This window comes from Chlorocebus sabaeus, chromosome 15, assembly GCF_047675955.1.
Source record: "Chlorocebus sabaeus isolate Y175 chromosome 15, mChlSab1.0.hap1, whole genome shotgun sequence".
In the NCBI taxonomy this organism is placed as follows: domain Eukaryota; kingdom Metazoa; phylum Chordata; class Mammalia; order Primates; family Cercopithecidae; genus Chlorocebus; species Chlorocebus sabaeus.
In genome coordinates, this window is record NC_132918.1 from 59,162,121 (window position 1) to 59,189,637 (window position 27,517).

Here is a 27,517-nt window from a genome sequence, read left to right on the forward strand (position 1 = left end):
GTGCAGCACACAGCTCCAGGAGACACTCCTTCCTCCCACTCGAGGAGAGGAGAGGAAAGTGTAGATCGAACTTTGTCTTGCAACTTGGATACCATCTCAGCCACAATAGAATAGGGCACCAGGCAAAGTCCTGAGGTCCCCATTCCAGGCCCTAGCTCCCAGATGACATTTCTAGACAAACCCCGGGCCAGAAGGAAGCCTACTGCCTTGAAGGGAAGCAGGATTCATTACTTTCTGACTAAAAATCTCTTGGGTCCCGAATAATCAGCAATTGCAGCCAGGCTGTACTCGCCATGGGCCTTGGATGAAACACAGAAACATGGTGGCTTTAGATGTGATGCAGTGCATTCCCAGCTATGGTGGCTCTTGGGGGAGATTCTTTCTGCTTGAGCAAAGGACAGTGACGAGGAAAGGGGACTTCGTTTTGCAACTTAGGTACCGGCTCAGCCACAGTGAGGTAGAGCAGCAATTGGGCTCCGATTAAAGGCTTTGGCTCTTGGATAGCATTTCTGGACCTGCTTTGGGTAAGAGAGGAGTCCACTTCCCTGAAGAGAGAGTCCTAGGACTGGCAGCATTCACCACAAGCTGACTAATGAATACTTGGGCCTTGAGTGAATGTTGGTGGTAGGCAGGCAGTACTTGCTGTGGTCCTAGCTTGGTGGTGGCCAAGGAAGAGGCTCCTCTGCTTGTGGAAAGGGGAGGGAAGAGTGGGAAAATTTTGTCTTATGGCTTGGGTACTAGCTCAAACACAGTAGACTAAAGCACAAGGTGGAGTCCTAAGGTTTCCAACTCCAAGCCCTGGCTCCCACATGGCATTTCTGGACCTGCCTGGGACTGGGAATAACTCACTATCCTGAGGGGAAGGACACAGCCTGGCTGACTTTGCCGTCTGATTGTAGAGTACTAGAGCCTTGTGTGAACATAGGTGGTAGCCAAGCAGTGGTTACCCCAGGCCTTGGGTGAGAGTCAGTACTATGCTGGCTTCACATCTGACCCAGTGCAGTCCAGTGGTGGTAGCCACAGGGGTGCTCGTGTCACCTCACCTTCAACTCCAGGCAGCTCATTACAGAGAGACTCCATTTGTTTGGGAGAAAGTAAAGGAAGAGGAGAAGGGTTTCCACCTGGTAATCCAGGGAATTCTTCCAGATCTTATCCAAGACCACCGCTGTACCTCTACAAGTCTGAAAAAGCCCAGCATCACTGAGCTTGGGACGCCCCCTAATGCAGATACAGTCACAGTGACAAAAAGAGACCATGACACCCAAATCCCTTTGAATACCTGGAAAGCCTTCCCAAGAAGGATGAGTACGAACAAGGCCAGACTGCAAAGACTACAATAAATATAAAAATCTTCAATATTCCAGATATACTGGTGAACATCTACAAGCATCAAGACCATCCACAAAAACATGCCCTCGAAAAACAAAGTAAATAAGGCACCAGAGACCAATCCTGGAACAAAAGAGTTATGTGACCTTTCAGATAGAGAATTCAAAATAGTTATTTTGAGGAAACTTGATGAAATTTAAGATAACACAGAGAAGGAATTCAGAAGCCTGTCCAATAAATTTAACAAAGAGATTGAAATAATTGTAAGAAATCAAGCAGAAATTCTGGAGTTGAAAAATGTAAATAGCATACTATATAAGGGATCAGAATCTCTTAACAGCAGAATTGATCAAGCAGAAGAAAGAATTAGTGAGCTTGAAGATAGGCTATTTGAAAATACACAATCAGAAGAGATAAGAGAAAAAAGAATTTTTTTAAATGAAGCATGCCTACACAATCAATAAAATAGCCTCAAAAGGGCAAATCTAAGAGTTATTGGCCATAAAGAATAAGGAGAAAAAGAGATAAGGGTAGAAAGTTTATTCAAAGGGATAAGAGAGAACTTACCAAACTTAGAGAAAGATATCAACATTCAAGTACAAGGTTATAGAACACCAAATAGATATAACCAAAATAAGATGACTTCAAGACAGTTAATAATCAAACCCCCAAAGGTCTAAAGAAAATATCCTAAAAGGAATATGAGAAAAGAAAAACAAATTACGTACAATACAGCTGTAATACATCTGACAGCAGAATTCTCAGTAGAAACCTTAAAGACCAGGGGAGAGTGGTGTAACATATTTAAAGTGCTGAAGGAAAAAAACTTGTATCCTAGAATAGCATATCCAGCAAAAATATTCTTCAATTATGAAGAAGAAATAAAGACTTCCCTAGAAAAACAAAATCTGAGGGATTTCATTAACACCAGAACTGTAAAGGGAGTTCTTCAATCTGAAACAACACTACATTAATGAGCAATAAGAAATCATCAACTCACTGGTAATAGCAAATATACAGAAAAACACAGAATATTATAATGCTCTAATTGTGGTATGTAAACTACCAACATTTTGAGTAGATAGGGTAAAAGATAAACTGGTCACATGTTTATAGCAGCACAATTTGCAATTGCAAAAATATGGAACCAGCCCAAATGTCTATCAGTCAATGAGTGGATAAAGAAATTGTGGTATTTATATACCATGGAATACTATTTAGCCATAAAAAGGAATGAAATAATGGCATTCACAGCAACCTGGATGGAACTAGAGATTATTATTCTAAGTGAAGTAACTCAGGAATGGAAACCAAACATTTTATGTTCTCACTTATAAGTGGTAGCTAAGCTAAGATACAAAGGAATAAGAATGATCCATGGACTTTTCGGACCCAGGGAAAAGGATGGGAGGGGGTTGAGTGATAAAAGACTGCAAACTGAGTGCAGCGTATACTGCTCAGTTGATGAGTGCACCAAAATCTCACAAATCACCACTGAAGAACTTACTCAAGTTACCAAACACCACCTACCCTCAAAAACCTATAGAAATAAAAAAATTAAAAAATAAAATGCATTTCTGTGGGGAAAAGAAGATATAACAATCCCTTAGAAAGAAAGTATAATGAAATACTTTTATTTTTCTATTTATTTTCTTTCTATGAAAGAAAATTTAAAAAAATTAACTGCAACAACTTTTCAAGACATAGTCATTAAAATAATATATAAACAACAAAAAGTTAAAAAGCTGGGGGACAAAGTTAAAGTGTAGAGCTTTTATTAACTTTTTCTTTGTTTGTTTGTCTGTTTCTTTATGCAATCAGTGTTGAGTTGTTGTCAGTTTAAATTAATGGGTTTTGGTATGCAATCTTCAAGAGATCCATCTCACATGCAAGGTCTCCTGACACATATAGGCTCAAAATAAAGGGATGGAGGAAAATTTACCAAGCAAATGGAAAACAAAACAAAACAAAAAAAAGCAGGGGTTGCAATTCTAGTTTCCAACAAAACAGACTTTAAACCAACAAAGATCAAAAAAGGCAAAGAAAGCCATTACATAATGGTAAAAAGTGTAATTCAGCAAGAAGAGCTAACTGTTCTAAATATGTATGTACCTAGATTCATATAGCAAGTTTTTACAGACCTTCAAAGAGACTTAGGCCCCCACACAATAATAGGGGGAGACTAATACCTCACAGACAATATTAATAAATTATAAATCCATATAAAGTTGGGAAATTTATATTAACCCAAATAATTTTTTACCTAACTATTCTTCTTGCTATCGCTTTAATCATCCTAAGCGTACTAGGACACAAGACAAAGTCACACAGAAACATTATTTCTCCACTTCAATGCATTAGAAGAAATTTAACAATGAATCTAGGATCTAGTTATATTAAGGAATCTGGTAGAAGAGGGAATCATGTATAAAATAATTATACTATTTGGATAGATAATTAATTTAAAAAAAAATTCTAAGCCAGGCGCTGTGGCTCACGCCTGTAATCCCAGCACTTTGGGAAGCCGAGGTGGGCGGATCACCCGAGGTCGGGAGTTCAAGACCAGCCTGACCAACATGGAGAAACCCCGTCTCTACTAAAATACAAAATTAGCTGGGTGCGGTAGGGCATGCCTGTAATCCCAGCTACTTGGGAGGCTGAGGCAGGAGAATCACTTGAACCCAGGAGGCAGAGGTTGCAGTGAGCCGAGATAGCACCATTGCACTATAGCCTGGGCAACAAGATCAAAACTCCATCTCAAAATAAATAAATAAATAAATAAGACTTCCACTAACTAAAGACTTCCTAGGTAGAAAAATCAATATGACAGAATTCTATTTAACTTTATTTGTATATCCCCTAGAGCAGTGGTTCTGAAACTTTGTGCCTCAGAATCGCCTAGGAGACCCACCTCCAGAGTGTCTGTCAGTAGTTCTGGGTGAGGACTAGAAATTTCTGTTTTTAAGAAGTTTCCAGGTGATGCAGGAACCACACTTTGGGAACCCCTGCCCTCGAGTACACAGTACAATGCTAGGCACAGAGCAGCTACTCGTACATTCTGAACCAAATTGAATTATCTGAACCATAGTGATGGCAAGGTAAGATTTGACTCATATAGATTCTTAGGCAAGGATTAGCCAAGTTTGTGATTAGTAAAGTGGTTTTAAAAGGGTTTTCCTATGTTATAGACATAGTTTATAATCTTAAGTTCTGCCTTGTCGTGCCTGTCCAGGATATTCTAATTGAGTTGGTGATAAGCTAGTTTAAGTATGGTCCTGGGATTTTTCTTCTAGAAACTTCTCTTCTGACTTGCAATCTGATGTGACTCAAGGTCACAGATTACCAGACCATCCAATTATTTAGCAGCAGAATTGTCTTGCTATATCCTTCACCCCACTAAAAGTCTTTACCTTTGCTGACCCCAAGAGAAGAGAATTTATACCACAAGACTGACAGTCCTACAGAACTGAGAATTCTTTATCAATAGGTAGAGAGAGCTCTATCCTTAATTTCAACCCCTTTTGATATAGAAGGAATCATTCTCAGCATCCACATGCTGGGAAATATTATTGGCATTATTCATGAAACAACAGCCAGGACGGTGACCACAGGAGTTCTGCTCACAATGACCTGCTTAGTAGGTACCCTTAAAAGATTTACTACATCAAGTTTTTATTAAGGCACCTCTTCCAGGCTATTGTTCTTTTCATATGCATCACAATTGTTTCTCAAGTAGTTTTAATGTGGAAATGCAAAAATGTCAAGCATTTCTCCCCCACTCACCACTCCTCTCTTTCTTTTCCCAGGTTGTGATGAATAACTTAAGTCCAGCCTGGAAATCATTCAAAGTATCCGTAAATTCTCTATGCAGCGGAGACCCAGACCGCCGGCTGAAGGTCAGAAATCTGTGTCCAAGAAATGTGATTTTTAAAAAAAATGTATTTAATCCTCCTCTTTCTTTTCAAAATAGTATTGGCAAACCCCAGATTTTCTTTACAATGTACCCAACCCTCTCATCTTTTAGCACCTTAATGGAAGAAACAAGGGCTATTTCTTCTGCTAGGGCCATTGAAGCTCATGTGAAAGCCCAAAATAAATTCCAATTGTGTTATATCAAGAGGCAAAACCCATGTCTTCTGAAAGACAAAACCATGACAATAAATTCAGGGTATAAATGAGAGTTATAATGAAAATGGTGTCATATCAATTATCTACTGTTACATAACAGAATAATGCAAAATTTAGTAGCTTAGAACAAGAAGCATTTATTTAGCTTATGATTCTGGGTACTGGCAAGTTGAGCTGAACTAATCTAGGTGGCTCTTCTGTTGGTCTTGCCTGGACTTTTCTCAGGCATTTGTGATCAGCTACCCAAGAGGAGGGTGGTTCTGCTTCTGGGGTTGGCTGGCTGTCGTCTGGAATGAGAGGAGGGATGGGGCCATATGGCTCTCATCATCCCCAGGCCAGCTTGGACTAACACACACAGTGAACTTAGGGTTCTAAGAATGCAAGAACAGAAAACCATAAGACCTCTTTAGGACCTCATCATCCCCAGGCCAGCTTGAACTAACACACACAGCGAACTTAGGGTTCTAAGAATGCAAGAACAGAACCCCATAAGACCTCTTTAGGGCCTAGGCTCAGAACTCACACAGGTCACTTTCTCCACAGTCTAGGTCAAAGCAAGTCGCGTGGTCAATACAGACTTAAAGGGTGAGGAGATAGACTACATCTCTTGGTGGGAGAAGCTCCAAAGTATCGTGGCCACTTTTTCAATCTATCACAAAGGCTTTTTGAGCACCTTGGGAATGTAAAAGCTGGAAGAAAATATGCATTCAGAATCACCAAAGGAAGACAATAGGCTGAATGCCAGAAGCAGATTTCAGGAGATGTTTTTTATAGTCCATGCTCTGGCCTTTCTTCTACCATGAAAGTCTAGAAGTTCCTTGTTGTCAATGGCCCAGAGTTGATTCAACCAATTAAGGATAACTAAGCAAATTTACTGGAGACTTGTGCCTATAAACTAAAAGGCCAATTGATTAATGTTCAGTGAAAAACACAACCATCAACCAGACCCGGCAGTCATATCAGCTTCTCAAGGGCGTTTTCTTGTGGGCAAACCACGGAGAAGACAATCATCAGAATGTTGCTGTGATTGCCTGAAATCAGAACTGGGTAACTGAGACAGTTAATGGCTTCATTCTCTGAAAACCAGGAGTACCCACCTCCACTGTCCATCAGGCAGACTAAACATTCATGTTGACTTTTCAGGGGAACTAATCCCCTGGAAAGTGTTAGCTGGGCACTGAGGATGTTTGCCTTAGTAGCTTTACATTTTCCTCACTACTTTTGCCCCACAAACCTTCTGACAGATACAATTTTTTGATTCATCGATGTGATCAGTCAGGTTAGAATCTCATCTGATTGGTTAATTCCAAGCTCTTTAAGGTGGCTTTATATTCTTTGCTTAAACCCATTCTGGATGAGCTTTGCAGTTGAACTCTTAGCAGACATGTTCACTTCCATGTTCTTGAGGAGCAACTCAGAGTTGTACCTGATATCTCTGTAAGAACCGAGATATTCAAGCCTCAACCCCACTGGAAATCTTCAATTCAAAACCAGGATTCCTGGCTCTTTGGTCCTTCACGTGGAAGCTCCTATGCAGAATGGCCAAAAGCTGTGACTTCAGGCATAGGATGGCAGTTATCACTTACACTTTGAGTAGCACCCTCCTATTTCCAGGGAGGTAAATGACCCTCTTTGGTCAGAAATAAAATAGCACCTCTTTTAGTCATACATCAACTTTTTATGAGGAGTCATTAAATGGATAAAAGGAGAGGGTCATCTGTAACTGAATTTTAAAAATGCAGAAAAGGAACACTTTGTGGCTTTGTGAGTGCTCTGCTGCCTGTAGAGAAATAAGTGGGAGCTAAGGAAATAGATGACTGATTGATAGATGATAGACAGATGATAGAGGAGAGGAAGAAAGAATGTAAGAAGGAAGAATAGAGGAAAAGAAGGAAAAAAAGAAGAAAGGAAGGAGAGAGGAAGGGAGTGGGGAGAGAAGGATCAGGGTTTCTCCACCCGTGCACTATTGATGTTTGGATTTTGCTGTGGGGAGCTGTCCTCTGCCTGTAGGATCCTTAACAGCAACCCTAGCTAGTAGATGCCAGTAGTATTCCACCCTCTGTCACATACACACTCACACACCTTGCTTCCTGTGTCAGTCTGACAATCAAAAGTGTATTCAGATATTGCCAAATGTTCTCTAGAGGGTAAAATCACTTCCCGATAAGAACCACTGGTATAGTACATCAAACGTATTATACATTAGAGGCACCTGGGAGCCTTGTTAAAATCCTCAAGAACCTATGAAAATGTTTTAATTTCTTTCAAAATCAGAAGAAGAGAATCAACATGTAAGATTAACTAAAATATTCTAATTTTTTTTCTCGCATCAGAAAGCAACCAACTTTTTAAGGTCCCTGAAAATCTGTTGTGTTAAGAGGGGCCCATGAAGGCAAAAGTGCCTAGGGTCAATGAAAGTCACACTGTGTTCCTATCCCAAACATCATATCATCTCATGAGAAAATACTTCAGTATGTATTGCTAACAGATAATAAATCTTTCCATTAATAAAACTACAAAACATTACTCTTAAGAATACTAACTATACTTCCGTAATGTCACCAAATATTCTGCCATTGTTTATTTTTGCCAGAGTCTCTCATTTATCAAACAATTGTTTCTATTTGTTTGTTTTTAAGTGAAGATTTAAACAAGGTCTAAGCACTGCATTTGACTGAGATGTCTCTGAAGCCTCCTTTAATCAGTTCATTCTCACTCCCCTTTTTTTCCCCCTTGTAATTTACTTAGTGAAGAAACCAGGCTGGTTTGTCCCATAGCATTTCTCACATTCTGTGTTTCCTATAAACACATATTTAGAACTTGGTCAGATTTTAGGGTCTGTTTTCTGGCAAGAATGCCTTGGTATTATTAAGAATTTATGGATTTTTTATGTATTTCCGTGTTTCCATCTATTTCAGTTATTATAATTCCTTTGAAATCTTAAGTTGTCCCATATTTGGCCAGTAAAAACTTCTTCAAGTTGGCTCTTGAATTCTTTTGATATAAACTTAGTAATGCTTAATAACATCCTTGCTTTCTGGAATGAATTTTTGAACTAAATTAATTTTGAAATTTTATAGTTCTTTTTCTTCATTATATATATATATATTTCTATGGATGCAGAGCCATATTTTAATGTCTCTTGAAATCATCCCTCTCCATAGTTAGACCTATAGCACATAGAACAGTCAGGTTCGTTTGTTTCACTTTGTTTTCAATTTTTAGATATTTTTTTCAAATTTAATTTTGCCTTATAAGTATATTAAATGTTTACATGGTTCCAAAGTCAAAACTGCAAAACAGGGCATAGTCAGAAAAGATTAACTTCCATTCCTGTCTCTTCTATCTTTTACCTTCATTTTGTAGCAAATTTTTGTATGCTACATTTTATAGCATATTTTAATACCTGGTAGAGTTAACCATATCCAATTCTGTATTCCTTGCCTTCTTAAGGGTTTTTCTAGATATTTTACCTGTTTTTTCCATTGAGATTTATAAACAACTTATCTAATACCAGAAGAAAACCCAAAACTTGATAATATTTTATTGAGATTGGATTTAACTTATGAATTAGGCAAAATTTTCTCTTTATATTATTGAGTCTTTCTATCCTAGAATATGGCATGTCTTTTCATTCATTCAAGTCTCCTTTTGTGTTTTGCAGGAGTGCTTAATGTTTTTTCTCTTATTTTCTATGTACCTCTTAGAACCTCTGACTATTGTTTGTATATATGAAGGTCATCGAAGTTTTCTTAAACTAGTATTTGTTCTCTTACTGTTTATAGTAATTTTCCCATTAATTTTGCTTTTTGCCTTGCCTTGCCTTGCCTCGCCTTGCCTTGCCTTTCTTTTTGAGATGGAGTCTTGCTCTATCACCCAGGCTGGAGTGCAGTGGCGTGATCTAGGCTCGCTACAACCTCTGCCTCCCAGGTTCAAGTGATTTCCCTGCCGTGGCCTCCTGAGTAGCTATGATTACAGGCATGTGCCACCATGCCCAGCTAATTTTTATATTTTTAGTAGAGATGGGGTTTCACCATGTTAGCAAGGTTGGTCTCAAACACCTGACCTTAAGTGATCTGCACACCTCGGCCTCCCAAAGTACTGGGATTACAGGCATGATCCACCGTGCCCAGCCTGTTTTTTTCCAAATATATAATTATACTACTTGAAAATGGAGATAGTTTTTATCCTTACCCCTTTTTTTCTTCTAATACCCTCAATGTGATAGATGGCAGTGGAGGTAGAGGGCCTCCTTATCTTATTCATGAACATAGTAGAAAATTCTATAGTGTTTCCCCATTAATTCTGGCAGAGATTAATTTTTTTGTAGAGACAGTGTCTTGCTATGTCGCCCAGGCTGGTCTCAAACTCCTGGGCTCAAGCAGTCCTCTCCCTCAGCCTCCTAAAGTGCTGGGATTACATGTGGGAGCCAATGCATCTGGCTGGGATTCATTTTTTAATGTAACTCTGAAGGTGTCAGACACTCAGTGCTTTCTCAGTCATGTCTACTGAGCCTTAAATACCTATGATATGCAATACAATTAAATACCTTAAATATTCAGATAATATTTTTACTGGTTATGGTAACCCAAGAGATAACACCGCAACATGCTAAAATGTCTTCTGAACTGTATAAAAGGCATTACACTACTACTTTCTATGGCATCCTAGACATGCCATATTCTAGGATAGGAAGACTCAATATACATTATTTCTACAGCATATTAGAGTTTATAAAGCCCTTATCAAAATCATAATTTCATTTACTTCTAACCACATTGTGAGGTAGGTTCCATTTTCTTCATTTTGCAGATGGGGAAACTGAGACTCAAAAACCCATGCTGTTAAATGTCAAATTCAATGTTGTTTTGATCAGATTGCACTGCCTCTATTTTATTGTGTTATACTTATTAGAAAATAAATCATCCTGGCCGGGCGCAGTGGCTCAAGCCTGTAATCCCAGCACTTTGGGAGGCCGAGACGGGCGGATCACGAGGTCAGGAAATCGAGACCATCCTGGCGAACACGGTGAAACCCCGTCTCTACTAAAAAATACAAAAAAACTAGCCGGGCGAGGTGGTGGGCGCCTGTAGTCCCAGCTACTCAGGAGGCTGAGGCAGGAGAATGGCGTAAACCCGGGAGGCGGAGCTTGCAGTGAGCTGAGATCCGGCCACTGCACTCCAGCCTGGGCGACAGAGCCAGACTCCATCTCAAAAAAAAAAAAAAAAAAAGAAAAGAAAATAAATCATCCTGATAAGCATATTTCTTGACCTTTCAACCAGATGATTTGTTTACCATTACTCTAATATTTAACAGAAGTAAGATTTGTCTTTATATAACATTTCATAAAGTCTGAGACACTAAAGGAAAGTCTTTCAATAAAACTATAACACAATGCTTACTTATCAATGTATGATTTATAAGAAAATATGTACCTCTTAGATTCTAGGAACTATGGCATTGGACCACTTTCTTTGATTTGATCAACATGTTGTTAATATCCAGAACATATTCTTTAGGAGGCAATGCTGATGTCCCGAATAGATTCTTCCAGAGGGTGTTCTTAGAGAAGAAAAGTGTGAGAGGGCCCTGTCAGCAAGTATTTACTCCTAACCCAATTATGCCTAGCACTGTGGAAAACTGTCATGCCGAAACAGTCTTGACAAACACCATATAAGCACCCTGAGGCCATTTAATCACACGTATTCTAGGGCCATTTTCTATCTCTTTCTCTAATTTCCAGACCACACAAGTAATATGGATACTTTCCCCTATACAAAATTCATCAGGCATTCTCAGAGTATGGTTGATAGGAGCTATTTGCCTTGAAGGGGAAGCCAAGGTGATAACATCAGTTGTTCTGGATCACTTTGCCCCCATGCGTTATGTAGGAGATAGGCTGAGCCCATGGTACAGTAAAGGAAATGGCAGAAGATGAGGAGAAGCAGGTAGCCAAAGTCAAAGTAGAAGTGAGTAAGACCCAGGAACCCACTAAGGGCTGGAAGGAGGCCCAAATACAAGTCTAAAGCAACCCCTCAATGACATTTCACCCACAATTCACCTCGCTTGTTCTCTGTGCCCCCTGTCTTGGGCTGCCATGCCTGGCTGATTTAAAAGAGCCATGTTCTTGAGTTGCCTTCTGACACCCCCAAAGTTGGATTCCTGGCCAATCAGGAAAGTGCTCTGTTAAATCAGAATCCCACACTCAGTGGTCCTGAAGACTTCATTTTCACAATTTACATAAACAATGCTGGTACAGGCCATTTGCCAAGCACATATTGAGAAATACTGTCTTTTTTTTTTTTTTTTTTTTTTTTTTTTTTTACTTTAAGTTTTTTCTTTAAGATTTTTTACTTTAAGTTCTAGGAGACATGTGCAAAATGTGTAGGTTTGTTACATAGGTATACATGGGCCATGGTGGTTTGCTGCATTTATCAACCTGTCATCTAGGTTTTAAGCTCCATATGCATTAGGTATTTGTCCTGATGCTATCCCTCCCCTTGCCTCCCACCCCCTGACAGGCCCCAGTGTATGATGTTTCCCTCCTTGTGTCCATGTCTTCTCATTGTTCGACTCCCACTTATGAGTCAGAACATGTGGTGTTTGGTTTTCTGTTCCTGTGTTAGTTTGCTGAGAATAATGGCTTCCAGCTTCATCCATGTCCCTGTAAAGGACATGAACTCATTCTTCTTTATGACTGCATAGTATTCCACGGTGTATACATGCCACATTTTCTTTACCCAGTCTGTCACTGATGGGCATTTGGGTTGGGTCTGTGTCTTTGCTATTGTAAATAGTTCTGTGATAAACATACATGTGCATGTGTCTTTATAGTAGAATGATTTATAACCCTTTGGGTATATACCCAGTAATGGGATTGCTAAGTCAAATGGTATTTCTGGTTCTAGATCCTTGAGGAAACACCACACTATCTTCTACAATGGTTGAACTAATTTACACTCCCACCAACAAAGTAAAAGTGTTCCTATTTCTCCAAGCCTCACCAGCATCTGTTGTTTCCTGACTTTTTAATAATCAACATTCTAACTGGTGTGAGATGGTATCTCATTGTGGTTTTGATTTGCATTTCTCTAATGACCAGTGATGATGAGCTTTTTTCATATGTTTGGTGGCTGCTTAAATGCCTTCTTCGGAGAAGTGTCTGTTCATATCCTTCGCCCACTTTTTGATGGGTTGTTTTTTTCTCGTAAATTTGTTTAAGTTCCTTATAGGTTCCAGATATTAGCTCTTTGTCAGATGGATAGATTGCAAAAAGAGAAATATTGTCTTTCTACTGATCCTCCAAACCTAGCTGACTCACTACAGGTACTGCCCTTATGTAGTTCAGCACTGTTTCTGATGCCTTACTGTGAGGCTGAGTGTATATGTATATGTGTATATGTATGGGTACATTCTGTTCTTCCTCCTATAAGAAATCCTTAACAGCTGTCTTTTGATTACATCCAACTATTCATATCTTTCTCATTTCATGTGTGACCAGGCGATCTTCAATTGAAATTGTATTTTCTCCACAAATTCACTGTCTTTGCTTTGGCCTCTCTGAGCCAGACTGACACACTACTGCCAAATGGATTTGAGTTCATTCACAGAGTCTGCCTTGGAACTTCCCCCTTTATTCTCAGTCTCATGTAACTCTTAACCCCTGGGTCCCTATTTGCCTTATTTTGCCTCTGATCTTTTATAATTAATTGCATGTTTGTTTTCTTTCTGTTTCATGCTGATTTTTTTCTAGCAAACCTTCTAGCTCTTACTGCTTGGAAAGGAAAGGACAAATTCCAACCCCTAGATCTGAATCCTTGGCATTGGCCCCAGTTCAGCCCCATTAATTCCCCCAAACCCATAGAAATGGCTTTAATCACTATATACAAATTACATCAATATTTCATGATTATTGGTGCAAAACACAGGCAGTTGGAATTGAGGAGTCCGCTGCTATGTTCAGTATTGTTAGAAACACCTGCAACAAAGAGCCTGGCATTTTTAGGCAATTGAAAGTGATTTTACCTTCCTCTCTATGTGCTTATATTTGTAACGGGAAAAAAATTCCTTGGATGGCTCATAGTCCTCTTGAGTTTTCTTGAGATCTGGTCAGATTCAAGTGCTTTTTTTTTTTTTTTTTTTTTTTTTTGAGACGGAGTCTGGCTCTGTCACCCAGGCTGGAGTGCAGTGGCCGGATCTCAGCTCACTGCAAGCTCCGCCTCCCGGGTTTACGCCATTCTCCTGCCTCAGCCTCCCGAGTAGCTGGGACTACAGGCGCCGCCACCACGCCCGGCTAGTTTTTTTTGTATTTTTTAGTAGAGACGGGGTTTCACCGTGTTAGCCAGGATGGTCTCGATCTCCTGACCTCGTGATCCGCCCGTCTCGGCCTCCCAAAGTGCTGGGATTACAGGCTTGAGCCACCGCGCCCGGCCTCAAGTGCTTTCTTTATGGCCTTCTGGACTCAAGAGCTGCTGGTTTTGTGCCTGTCAATAGTTCATTCTTCTAAATGTCCTGGAATTTACCTGATTGCAGACTCATGGAGGTGTCTCTATATTGGATCAACCATAGCACAGGAATTCTTGAGTCTACTTAACTAAATGGCACTCCTGAGTACAGCAGGCTCCCTCTAATGAAATTGGAAATCAATACTGCAGCATGAAAAAGCAGTAGCCAGCTCAAATAGTGTTAAATCATGCAGGAATCAAGGAAGTTTCTGAATTGAGAGAAAAACTACATATTCTCTCAACTTTAATAATTCTTTCTTTTCATTAATGTCATCTTTTATTACATCTTATATTTGCTAAAACACATATTAAGAATCTGTGTTTTAGCAAATTGCTTATAATTACAGAGCTTAATTTGCACAGCCTTAGTTTAAACCTGGGTCTCTCCTGCTCTATAATCTCTGCTCTTCACTATTTAAAAAACAGTTAATATTTACTGAGCACTTACCATGTACCAGATACTGTGATGGGCACCTTAATTAAATTTTCTCGTTGAACTCTGTAATTATTCTAGGTTAAGCAAAGCCGCAGTAACAAAGAGACCCCATGTAGTAGAAGTTAATTTCTTGCTCACATAACAATCAAAGGTAAAACTTTCATATCAATGTTTACCTCTCCTTCACAAAGTGATTCAATAACTCGGGTTGCTTCTATCTTGTGGCTCATCCATATCTTAGGGACTTATTTTTGTTTGCATCCAACAGGCAAAAGGGGAAAAAGTGTGAAGAAGCCTCTCTCTAAAAGTTTTAGCTGAAAACAACATCTAGTATTGCTGCCTATATTCCAATGAGTAGAACTCAGTCACATAGCCACAGTAAATGGCAAGAGAAACCAGGAAATGTGGCCTAGTAGGATGCCTAGAAATAGAAGGAAACAGATTTTTGGTGAATTGGCTGGCTCTTCCACAGGGAGACACTCTTATTATCCTCATTTTGCAAATGGGAAAACTGAGACTAATAAAGATTAAATAACTAGCCTAAATTCACAGAGCTAGTCAGTGGTGTTGAAAGGATCAGTCTTTATGACTCTGGAACCTAAACTCCATACCAGAACCTAAAGTCCAATAAAACCTTCTGTAATGATGGAAATATTCTGTATCTGCACTGTTCAAAAGAGTAGCCACTACCCACATGCGGCCAAAGCAATTCTTTCCCAACCTCTCCTCTCTTTCTCTTCAAGCCTCCTTCTTATTTTCAGTCCTCCCATTCTGATATCCCATTCCCTTTTCTTCAAAAACTATCATCCTTCCCATCCACTAAGGAGAAAATTCTACCCCTTCATGTGTCAAGCCTCTGCCACTAATGGGACCTCTCCTCTGTCCAGTCTTTAGTGATTCCAAATTGGAAGAAATGGGCTCTTCTACAAATGAGGGTCAACACTAGATGCTTCAATGTCAAAATAACTTTTTCATTAGTGAAAATTAGATCTGATTTCCCCACTATCTAAAAAGAGAGCCTACCTTTCCAAAGCAAGTGCTAGTTTGTTTGCTTGTTTGTTTGTTTGTTTGTTTTTTCCAAGAAACCATATAAACTGATCTTACATAAAAAAGAACCTTGAGAGTTAGTGTTTCAGTGGGGAAAACAGAAAAGTTCTGGACAAAGATGTTGGTAATTGTTGCAATACAATATGAATATACTTAATGCCACAGAGTTGTCAATTTAAAAATAAATGGCAAATTTTATGTTATGTATCTTTTACCACAATAAAAATTAAATTTAGAAAAAGACTTCTTCCTGTTAACATGACTTTGAACCTGCTCCTTGTGAAACAACTGCCTGACATTATTGTACTACAGTATGTCTAACGCCTGCCTAAAGCTGGCATACCTTACCTATAATGGCTCTTGTTCTCTCAGCAATCTGGGATGAGGGTATGGCAGCTCCTAAGCGATTCTTTCTGACTCCTAAATTCCTCCCTTTTGGAAACCCTTGCAGGCAACGGGTAAGGTCTTTCCTTGCCCAATCATTATGAGGGAAGAGGCCAAAAGAGGTGGTACAACCTGGCCAAACCGTTTTACCAAAAAAATTGTCCATGGTCATTCTCTGTCTTTGATTTTTTAAAAAACGTGTTTGAAAAAGTCATCTTTGGAAAACACTTTGCAAGTCTGAACTAAAAGTATCAAATGAATGCTATTCAGTACCCTGATGAGGTCTCTAGTTGAAAGTAAGGAGGTAGCCCTCTTATTATCTGGGTGGACATTTCTCTACTAGAGAGAATGTCCATCTAAATAAATTGCAATTGCTACAACTGGAAGTAGTTTCCTCACATTATTAATCCATCTGCATCCCCTTCTGCAGTGAAAATGGATAGCTAACCAGCTACTGGGAAGATACTTGGAGAAAACTGGGACTTGGATAAAGTTGCTTAATGTTAGAGGGAAGGATTCTTCTGAGTAGAAATTCTGAGAATCCCTCAATGCAATTTTGTGTCATAATTCAAACTGATAGGACTTACTGCTCTGTTTAAATAATGCTGTGTTCTGGTAACACTGATTATGCTGGTTGCTCTTAGTTGATTGTTTGTTTATTTAGTTTAAAATATTTTTAATGTGAGTTACTCTATAGTTTATTGCACTACTTTGTTCACACAGAAACTGAAAAAGTTGCCTCAAGATCTCAATTTTATTTTTGCACATTTGGAAATGTTGTTTTTAACCTAGCCTTGTCAATAGGAAGGTTTTCACAAACTGGGTTGACATCCCAAGAGGCCTTTTCATTGAGTCAGCTTCTGCAGGGCATTGAGCTTCTCTCCCACATTTTAAACATTAAACCAGAATGTTGTTTAAAACAGAAGAAAATATCACAATCTGCAGCCATCCTGGGCTTTTTTTCTGGAAAGTATTGTCAGTAGAATCATCAAATAAAACATGGAGAGACCTGTCTCTTAGGAAGAAAGTCAGCTTTCATAAAGAAAGAGTCCTTGAAGCAAAGGGAAATGACCCTTTCTTAGATGCTTGGCAGAACAATCCCATAGGCCCTCCTTCTCAGGAGCTGGAGGAGGTATCAGCATCTCCTCAAAGTTATGGTGCTTGTAAGATCCCACCTGTCTGCGGTGTTTATACTTCCCACAAAGATTAAGGAAAGCCAGGAGGACTTTGTTTGTGTGGAGCACACAAAACAAATATCAAGAAAGAGCAAACTGACTGACCTCATAAGAAATGAATTATTTTCTCTCCGAGAGTGTGTGAATTGTTCCTTCCTGGGACCCGGAACTCATTGAAAATGAGCATAAATGCTTTTGGATAATTCCAATGAAGAGAAGAAAGTTAGAATGATCATCACCCCCACATCCACCCCATGCAATTTAGAGAGAAACCAGGTAGAGATAAAGAGATGCCTCCTCATGTTGCCTACAGAGGCCACTCGTGCTGCATGGCTCCAGTCAGGATCCCTGTCTCACTGGGTCTCGTCTCCAGCTTCTTTGCTGGTACAGAAACTCAGCTTTGTCCAATCACTCAGACTTGGTGGGACCTGGAAGAACTGACTCACGTAAAAGGCAGATGCATAAGTCAGGAGGCCAACACAATAATTTGCAAAATAAATGAATAGATTAATTAAATATAAATAAATAAATTTGGCAAGAACTATAATTATCAAGCTCCATACAGGGAACCTCTTTCCTGATACCTGAATACTTTTGAAGCGGAATTAGCAACCAAAATATGTTATTTGGTGAACATAGAAAAATCAAGGCAAGGGCACATGAGGAGTCTGGAGAGAATCTACTCTGGTCAGTAGTTGTGACTGAAAGACTCAAGAGTCTGGAGCATCTGATTAAGTTAATAAGGTGCTTGATCTTAAAAATACAGATAATTTGGCCGGGCACAGTAACTCACACCTGTAATCCCAGCATTTTGGAAGGCCGAGGCGGGCAGATTATGAGGTCAGGAGATTAAGACAATCCTAGTCAACATGGTGAAACCCTGTCTCTACTAAAACTACAAAAAAAAAAAAAAAAAAAAAAATAGCTGGATATGGTGGCATGTGCCTGTAACCCCAGCTACTCAGGAGGCTGAGGCAGGAGAATCTGTTGAACCAGGGAGTCAGAGGTTGCAGTGAGTTGAGATCATACCACTGTACTCCAGCCTGGTGACAGAGCGAGACTCTCTCTCTCAAAAAAAAAAAAAAAAAAAAAAAAAAACAGATAATTCTAGGCTTTCATGTACTCATTAAAGCTGATCTCTGACTCCCAATTCCTGAGGTGAGCCATGGTATATCTTGTCAATGTATAATTTTCAAAAAGTTAAAAGTATGACTCTCATTGAATTATCAAATGAATACGTATCAAAATTTTGTTCAACTCATTAATTAATGAGGTAACCAATAAGAAGATAAAACTTCTCCAAGAGCATTTTGGGGAATTTAATTTACATAGTCCTTTTATTTAAACAGGACTAAGATTTCTAGATACAAAATTAATTAATGTCTTTAGGGGCAATAAACCATAAACCTCAGGGTCATCTTTACACCAGAAGGAAATCATTGCATCATATACAAGTTTAACACGTATCACTTTACAGAGTCTGAGCCCTCAATTATTAGTAATAAATAGTAAATAGCAGAAACAGATAATGGTAAATTCTTATAGGAAATTATATCATCCTTGGATGGGCCTATTAAATAATGATTAAGTATGGCATTGAAAGGGCTTACGGTCACACTCTTGGACTTGTTTTCAGGTTGTGGATAATGTTTCTTAACAGATTCAAGTAGTTCCTGAGTTCACATTTCTAGAAGATCCTGATATATGCCTGAAATTCCCATCTGTCCCTCTTCATTGCCTCCCCATCTCTGAATAGTTGGCATGTTCTTAACATTCAGGCGTCAACTCCAAACTGAAGCACTCAGAGATGCCTTCCCAGACTTTGTTGTTCATACATACATTCCTCCAGTTACTCTTCATCTCATCACCATAGTAATCTCCCTCACGGCACTTACCACCATCTGTGATTATGTTGTTTATTTGTTTACATGTTTATAGTTTGGGTCCTCTACTGAAATGTAAGTGCTGAGGTCTGTGGGAAAGGAACTGGCCTATGTAATTCACCTCTATATCCTCAGCCCCTAAAACAGTGCTTGGCATATAGTAGATTCTTAATAAATACATGCTTAAAGAATGAATAGATGGATGGATGGATGGATAGATAGATGGATGGATGTATACACAAGCCCATAGTTACATTAGCTCGATACCATTGATGACACTGTACCAGATTTTTTGCTATTTGGTCTCATCTTTTAAAGACCCCTAGAAAAACATCCCTCTTATCTACTTATTCTTATCTCCACATATATCAATGCTAGTGATTAGGCTAATGAGGTTAATGTTTCCATCACATCAGTTATGACCTGGAACACTTCCTTTAATTTAAGGCAAGTCTAAATTCATCATGGAAGCTTTCTTTCCTCATTGTCACATCTCGGAGAACATCCCATTGCTACTCATTTATCACCATATTTTCTCCTAACATTTTTTTCCCTTAAATTTGAACATACCTTTCCCTCCACCAGCCATAGGGAGTTAGAAGAAGGAAAAAAAGGAAGGGAAGAGTCTGGAGGATGAAGCAACCAACAGAGAAAAGCACTCCCTCAGGAATGAGGGGCTGGAATGCAAGTCACAAAAAAAAAAAAAAAAAAAAAAAAAGAAACAGTATTGTGGCCACATCAGCTCTCACAGCATAGCTTTTGGAGGGGAAAAAGGCCTAAAATCTTAGAAAAGGAATGGTAAAGAAAGTAGACTTGGGATTTTCTAAATGTCAGGTCCTTTTTATTTCACTGGCATATTTTATGGTTTAGTACTTTGCTGCTTTGAACAGTTCCTAGAACAGCAAGGACCAAGTCTAGTACTAACAATGATGAATCCTGGTTTACCTTTAAGCAATGAGATTTTTAATGGAATAAATCAGAAGAGAGATGTGGGGTGAGTGAGACAAAGAGGATTCAATTAAGTCTTAAAATGGGTGAGAAAAGAAAGAGCATCCTTTGGATTCTGATCCTCAGAACTTTTTCTACAACCTACTTGTCTCCACCCCACAGTCCCGAAACTTCAGTTTCATTTCCTGTGGCAATTAAACCTTTACTCAAACATTGTGTTGACCACCCAGCATGCCTTACTGCGCTGGTATTTAAAACATTTCATGACAGCTCTCCCATGAAAGAGTAAAATCACTAAATGGACTAGTCAGAAAGCATTACCTCTAGCTCATCTCCCCTGCAGACCAGCTGGCCTTCTTCATAAGCTCTCTTACAATGCAATCACCCCTGCTACTCCCAATAATCAAACTGACTCTTGAAGGCATATGATCTAACGAACCACAACAGACCTTAAGACAAGGTCAGCATATAATCTAGAATAATAGTGTCAAACTTCAGCAACATCAGAATCTCCAGGAAGGCTTGTTGAAACTTACATTGTTGGGTCCTAACCCCAGAGTCTCTGATTCAGTAAGTCTGGGGTGGGGCCCAAGACTTGCATTTCTAACAAGTTCCCAGATGATGTTGATGCTACTGGTTCAGAGTTCACGCATAGAGAATGATTCATATAGAAGAAATAGTCAAGAGACAGTCTCAACAATATAGTTCCCTCAATTCGTCCATCTCCACCTGAAAATTTCTCTATAACTGCATCCACTGTTTCTTTTTTACGAAAACAAGTTTATCTGCCCACTTCACTCCAATTCATCAATTACGCAAAGACTCTTCCAGAGTGTTTTAAAGCTAGAAGGAAGATTTGGAGTCATCTCTCAATTGTTGCTTCTTAAATTAACACTATTGATATTTGGAATTGGATAATTCTATGCAGTGGGGGACTGAGCTAGGTATTGTAGGATGGTTAGCAAGCCTCTATCAAGTAGTTGCAAGTGGCACTGCCCCCCTCAGTGATTATAATAAAATATGTCTCCAGAAACTGCCAAATTACCCTTGTTAAGAACCACTACTCTAGTCAATTGTATCTTTACTCTCTCCCTCTTTGTTGGGATTTAAGGCTGAAAATTCATCGCATGCCTTCCTGAGTTTGGGCCAGTTGAGAAACAAAAACAGAACTTGAAAACATGGCCGTCAGAATATAATTTCACTGTTGCTAAAGCTGGCCCCAGTGCACAAGTAGGAATGCTTCTCCTGGGAAATGTTTGGATTGTGATTTACAATAGGTGAATGAACTCTGGCTTTAAACGAACACAGGAGCAGAAAACCAAATACTGTATGTTCTCACTTATAAGTGGAAGCTAAACGATGAGAACACGTGGACACAAAGAGAGGAAAAACAGACACTGGGGCCTACCTGAGAGTAGAGGGTAGAGGAGCCGAAAATAATTAAAAAAAAAAAACTATTTGGTACTAGGCTTAGTACCTGGGTGACAAAATAATCTGTACAAAAATCCCCATGACACAAATTTGCCTATAAGACAACACACCCATACCCTTGAACCTAAAATAAAAGATTGAAAAAAAAAAAAAAAAAGGTGAGGAAGCCCATAGCTAGTCTTAGGTAGGGAAAAAAATAAATGTATAAATACCAGGTGGGGCTGCAGTGGCAAAACTAAGGCAGTGGCTCTCAACCTTCGATTCCTATTAGAATCACCTGAGGAGCTTTAAAAACCACTGATTCCTAGACCCCACCTCAGACCAATTAAATAGAATTTCTGAGTATAAAGGCCAAAACATTAGAAATTTTAAAAAACAGCCAAGGTGATGATAATGTGAAGTCAAAGTAAAGAACCACTGTTTAACTGAATAGATTGAGAACATTAAATCCCTTGTTAGATTTTTCTTTAGGGTATTAAGGAGACAGCCCCTGGTCTGATACAAGATTTCTCAGTGCTTCTTAAGACTTTTTCCGTTACAACATTCTGCTGACGTATAAGTTGCATAAACATAATAGAAAGGCCATTAAATATTTATAGGTTTCAGATTAGGCTTCCTGGGAGAACATAGTGTCTAAGCCAGGACCTCGAATGCATGTGCAAAGACCTGGAAGTTTGTGATTAACAGGCTCAATGCTGCGGCATTTTAACGTGTTGGGGAGGAGACCCTAGGGCAGGATTAAAGATGGCAAGGCTAGTGAGGTAAACAGAACATTTGGATCATGTTAAGGAGCTTTATTTTCTATCCTGAGAGCAATGGGAGGCACTGATGGCCTCTATGCGGAATGAGTGATGTGGTCATATTTGAATTTCTGGGGTTAGGACTCTGCCTATTTTGTAGAATTTGGATTGCATGAGGGCAAGGTTGGAAGCAGGAGGTCTGGTTAGAAGTCCTGTCAGTGGCTGGGCACAGGGGCTCACGCCTGTAATCCCAGCACTTTGGGAGGCCAAGCAGGCAGATCACGAGGTCAGGAGATCGAGACCATCCTGGCTAACATGGTGAAACCCCATCTCCACTAAAAAAATACAAAAAAATTAGCCAGGCATGGTGGCAAGTGCCTGTAGTCCCAGCTACTCAGGAGGTTGAGGCAGGAGAATGGCATGAACCCGGGAGGTGGAACTTGCAGTGAACCAAGATCGCGACTGCACTCTGCCTGCCTGGGTGACAGAGTGAGACTCAATCTCAAAAAAAAAAAAAAAAAAAAAGAGTCATATCAGTAATCCATGTGAGTTAATTGCTAAACAAGGATCACCAGAACTTGGTACCAGATCACCTTTGGATATAAAGAGAGGAAGAGGAAAGACTTAATCCTGGTTCTTGGATTGGTCATGTAGATGAAAAATGGTTCAATACCTTAAGATCAGACCACTGAAGGAGCAAAAGGTTTGGGATGAGAAAGATGAATTCAGTTTTGTACTTGCTGAGTCTAAGGTGTCTATAGACCACACAGTGGGCAGTTGACCCAGGATTGTATCAAATTTAGCATTGGAAGTCCCACATCCCAGGAAATCACTTAGTCCTGGGTGAACCAGGACAGTTGGACAACATGGTGGTTGCCTACATAAGTTTGATTCTCAGAGGAGAGAGCTCAGCTGGGACATAAATATGAGTTGTCAGTAAATATATGGCATGTGTACATGCATGTAAGCGCTCGTGTGTGTGTGACTAGAGGGAAAAACACCAAACTAATAACAGTATATTCTTCTCAGTGGTTAAAACATAAAGCTATTTATTTTTTTAAATTGGCTTTTAATTTTCTAACTTAGTAATGTATTATATTGCAACAAGAAAAAATAAAATGCTGGTTTAAAATTCACACGCACATTTTTAATATGCATGCCAATTTGTTATATTTACTAAGACCTTTCTAGTTCCTATTTAAAAATTCAAAATGGAAATAATGATTTTTAAAAGTCCCAGAGAATTTTCCCGGTGATGGGCAAGTGTATTCTATTTTTGTATAGTGACATTAGGCGGCATTAGGAAATAGACTACAGACCAATTTGGTTAGTACCTGGTGACAATCTCCTAAATTCCAGTGTCTACTTAGGCTTAAAGTAACCTGGCAATAGGACAATCACTTGGTGATATGAACTAAACTAATAGAGAAGGCTGCTGTCCTTCTATATTTTTATTAGCTTTCTAAAATGAGTTTATCATATACTGCCTTGCTCTGTTGTTCATTCTGCAATGACAACCTACACTACACAGTAATTAAGTATATATTTGAGACTTAGCAGACGCACCTAATTTCTTTGGAAAGCATCTGGCCAATGATTTCATCAGCTGTTCATTAAAATAAGTAAGCTAAACATGATGACAGCAATCCTCAATCTGAGTGAGGAAGACAACATGGGAATTCCGGATCGTGTAGAACTAGGTACACCAGTGTTGGGATTTGAAGTCTAGGATTCCTTAGAATCAAGTGATAGAGACCTCAAGGCATTCCAACCACTTTATCATCCCAGTGAAAAAAACTGAGAACCAGAGAGGAAAAATTACTCCCCCGGGACCACACAGCTCATTAGAAGCCAGACTAAAAGTTGGATCTGGACTTACAGAAGGGAAAAGAGCATTAAGACAGTATTGTGGGCCTATTGTATGCCAGGAACTGTGCCAGGTACTACCCCCACATTCCATCCCCTCTGGCCATAGAACAAAATTGCAAGGTTAACAAAGAAGGAAACTGAAAATCAGAGACTTGAGTAAGTTCCTAAATAATTCGCAGACCTCTTGAGGGAAGAACCTGAAGCCCAGGTCTGGTTGACTCTAAAGTCCTTTCTCCTAAGGCTTCCTAAAGCCCTGTGTTTCTTCTATCAGTTCACACTAACTTCTTCAAATCTACCATTCTGATGTGTAGGCTAAATGAGGAAACAGGTTCAATTGATCTCCTAAGGCAGGAGAACAAAATAGTAGATGTGTTTATCTATCATCTTCAGTGATTAAAGGAAAAAGGAAGAGGAGAAATACCAACGACTTTCCTGAGATTTAATATCACCCAACACATTTCAGGTGAAGTACCTTAGGTGTGGACAATCAGGAAAAAGAGGTCTCAAGGGTTTTCTTAAGCTTTTAATGAAAGCTCAGAGAGCCCTATAGTGTTTAAAATGTCTCAGGAGGACCCTGCATATATGTGGAAGAAATTATGTATGGGAAGGAAGGGGAAGGCCCTTTGAATGATTCTTCCATGATTTTCTGAGTCTGAAATCAGAAGTAATAAAAACTCTCTTTTGCCTTTCTGCCGACATTGTATATACTGTATCTATTTTCTAATGCTTCCCAACATTTTCTCTTCAGAGCCTCACCTAGGAAATAGCACAGGAATTAATATTCTCATTTTACAGATGAAGAAAGTGAGACATAGATTAAGTAGTTGACACAGGATATCATGGATAACTAGCAAAGGTGGGAAGAGAAAGTGGGAAAAAGAGATGTTGTTTGAAATGGTTTACAATTTTTTTACTATGCATTTCTATCAATAAAAGCACACTTCAAGGTAGGCACATTTTATTAATTATAGGCACTTACTATTATGCTAATATAGTAGGTATATTTAAAATTTTATATAATAATAAACTTTTTAAAGGATATGGTTAAAAAATAATATAAATGAAAGTGTTTATATTTTCTTCCTTCACTTCAATTGTGATGCTCACACACTAGGGTGGCCCCTATAACTCTCACCCTCTAGTAGTCATGTTTTTGTGTAATTTCCTCTCCTTGAGTGTGGGCAGGATCTGTAACTCTCTAAGCAATAGGTATGGCAAAGGTGACGGGTATCTTTCTTGTGATTATTTTTTATATCATATATGATTTTATGGAAGAGGTGAAGATGTAATTAATATCCCTAATCATTTGAATAATACCCAATTAAAGGGAGTTATACTAGCAGGCCTTACCTGATTAGATATGCGCTTTAAAAGATGGCCTAGGCTTTCCCTGAAGTCAGAAACTCCAAGCAACAGAGACACTATCTCTCAGCATCTATCTTCTAAGAAACAAGCCACCATGAATAGTAGAGTCACAAATTCTGCCAATAACCTGAGGGAGCTCGAAATCAGATCCTTCCCCAATCAAGCATTCAGATGAAAATGCAGCCTACCTGACACCTAGATTTCAGCCTTGTGAGATCCTGAGCACACAACCCAGCCGCAGTGTAACTGAACTCCTGACCCACAGAAATTGTGAGGTAACAAATGGGCCTTCTTTTAGGCCACTATTGCATGGTAAATTATTACACAACAATATAAAACTAATAGACCAATAGATGGTCTTTTGTACCCCTTAGGTTTTGTATACCTTATGCACTCTTTCAGCCCTTTACCCACAAGATCTCATTTCATCTTCCTCCAAACCCTGTAAGAATTGACATTTCTGTAACCACTTTGGGAGTGAAGTGACAGAGTCAGTGGGCTTAAGTGACTTGCCTCAGGTCTCACAGTCAGAAGTGAAAGGCAAGAGACTTGAACATCAGCCTGGAGATTAGAAAGAATAAAGACAGTTCTTCTAGCTTCCTTTTGTTGTTATTATTGTGATTGTTGCATCCAACTGGCCCTATAGTGTACCACAAAATAAAACTAATTCCACATGGCCCCCCTCCCCTGCTGGTGCCTCCCATAATGGGAACTAGCTTTTTCTCCTGGTTTTCTGCTAGTTTACTCTCCTGAATTCTTCTACTTCAGCACTGATGCATTGTAGGACCTGTAGCTCTTCAGCGACAACAGTAGGTTCTGTGTTTCATTGTTACTTACACATGAGAAGAACCTGTGTGAGAACCATCTATCAGGGCTGTAAAGGTACCTGACTATAAAGTTCAAACAGTTGACTGGTTCAATATTAATGGAGCTTGTCATTCTGAGAAGCAATTTGATATGACTTTCCTTTCATTCTACTGTGGAACAAAGTACCAAAAGCTGCTGCTTTTCACAAATAAATTTTTCACCTGGGCACAGCTATTCTAGTACCTGTTGTTCATGTGTTTCCAGGTCTCAGGTCTTGCAAACCCATTACTAACCAAACCCAGAGACATAGAGTTAAGGAGGAAAATGCTTGGTTTCCATGCTTGCCTCGCTGGGGGCCATTTTCCTCTAATGAGAAAGACTTCTGCTGAACTGGAATGACAGGCACACAGGGAGCACTTGCTTCTGGCTCTTCTACCTACTTACAGGAATTGGGCTTCTGTGGGCACAGTCCAGAGCTTAGTAACACCCTCCCTGGGCCTCATTTTCTTTATTAATCAATGGAGATAATAGTACCTGCCCTTATTTCATAGGGTTGGTTCATTCACTTATTCACTCATTCATTCTACAAATCTTAGATTGCCTACTGTATTCCAAGATAGCCACATGAAAAAATTGATAATCAAGGAGCAGAAATGGAATTTTCAGAACCATGTTAATTTCAAATATTTAAACTATTTATTCTTTAAAAATTATAAGTAATCGCTGAATATCTTTTAAGTACCATCTGTTTTAATTACATTAAATATGTAGTCATTCTTTCAGTCATACATAAATCTTCTTTCAAAACCTACTCTCTGTGAATCACCATGCTAGGTTCTCAGGCTCTGGAGATGTATATCTCTATCATCAGGACATTCAAAGTGTAATGGGTAAGGCTGATGTCCATGAATAAGCAGATAGGTTTTTATTATTTATTTATGTATTTAATTTTGAGACAGGGTCTTGCTCTATTGCCCAGGCTGAAGTGCAGTGGCGCAACCACAGCTCACTGCAGCCTTGGCTTCCTGGGCTCAAGCTGTCCTCCCACTTTCAGCCTCCCAAGTAGCTGGGACTACAGATGCAAGCCATCACACCTGGCTAATTTTTATATTTTTGTAGAGATGGGATTTCGCTATGTTTCTCAGGCTGGCCTTGAACTCTGGGCTCAAGCAGTCTTTCCTCCTCTGCCTCTGAAAATGCTTTGATTCCAGGCATAAACCACTATGTCCAGCCACACAGACTTATTTTAAATTTTAAGCGAAGATATGATAGGGAATGAAAAATCCTTAGAGCACCTATCCTGGGATGGGGAAGAAAATGATAATGTCAGTTAATCTGGTTCCATGGACTTGAAGAAGAGAAGAGAAACAGAGGGCTACTGTGGTTCAGAAAAGAGAGGAAGAGGCCTGAAATGCAGTCACATTGAGAATAAAAGAGCAAAGGAGTCATTTAGAGACTTATTTTAGCAATA

The 27,517-nt window shown here is 39.3% G+C and overlaps 1 protein-coding gene across 4 annotated transcripts in view; it reads left to right on the forward strand.

The window, feature by feature from the left end:
* The window catches only part of CPNE4 (copine 4), a 525,340-nt gene that overhangs the window by 368,598 nt on the left and 129,225 nt on the right, over window positions 1–27,517 (forward strand). For all 4 annotated transcript variants that reach the window (XM_008009121.3, XM_073023607.1, XM_073023606.1 and 1 more), the window contains exon 7: window positions 5,136–5,225. In XM_008009121.3, coding sequence (XP_008007312.1) covers window positions 5,136–5,225 — 90 coding nt within the window. The remainder of the gene's footprint in view (window positions 1–5,135; window positions 5,226–27,517) is intronic.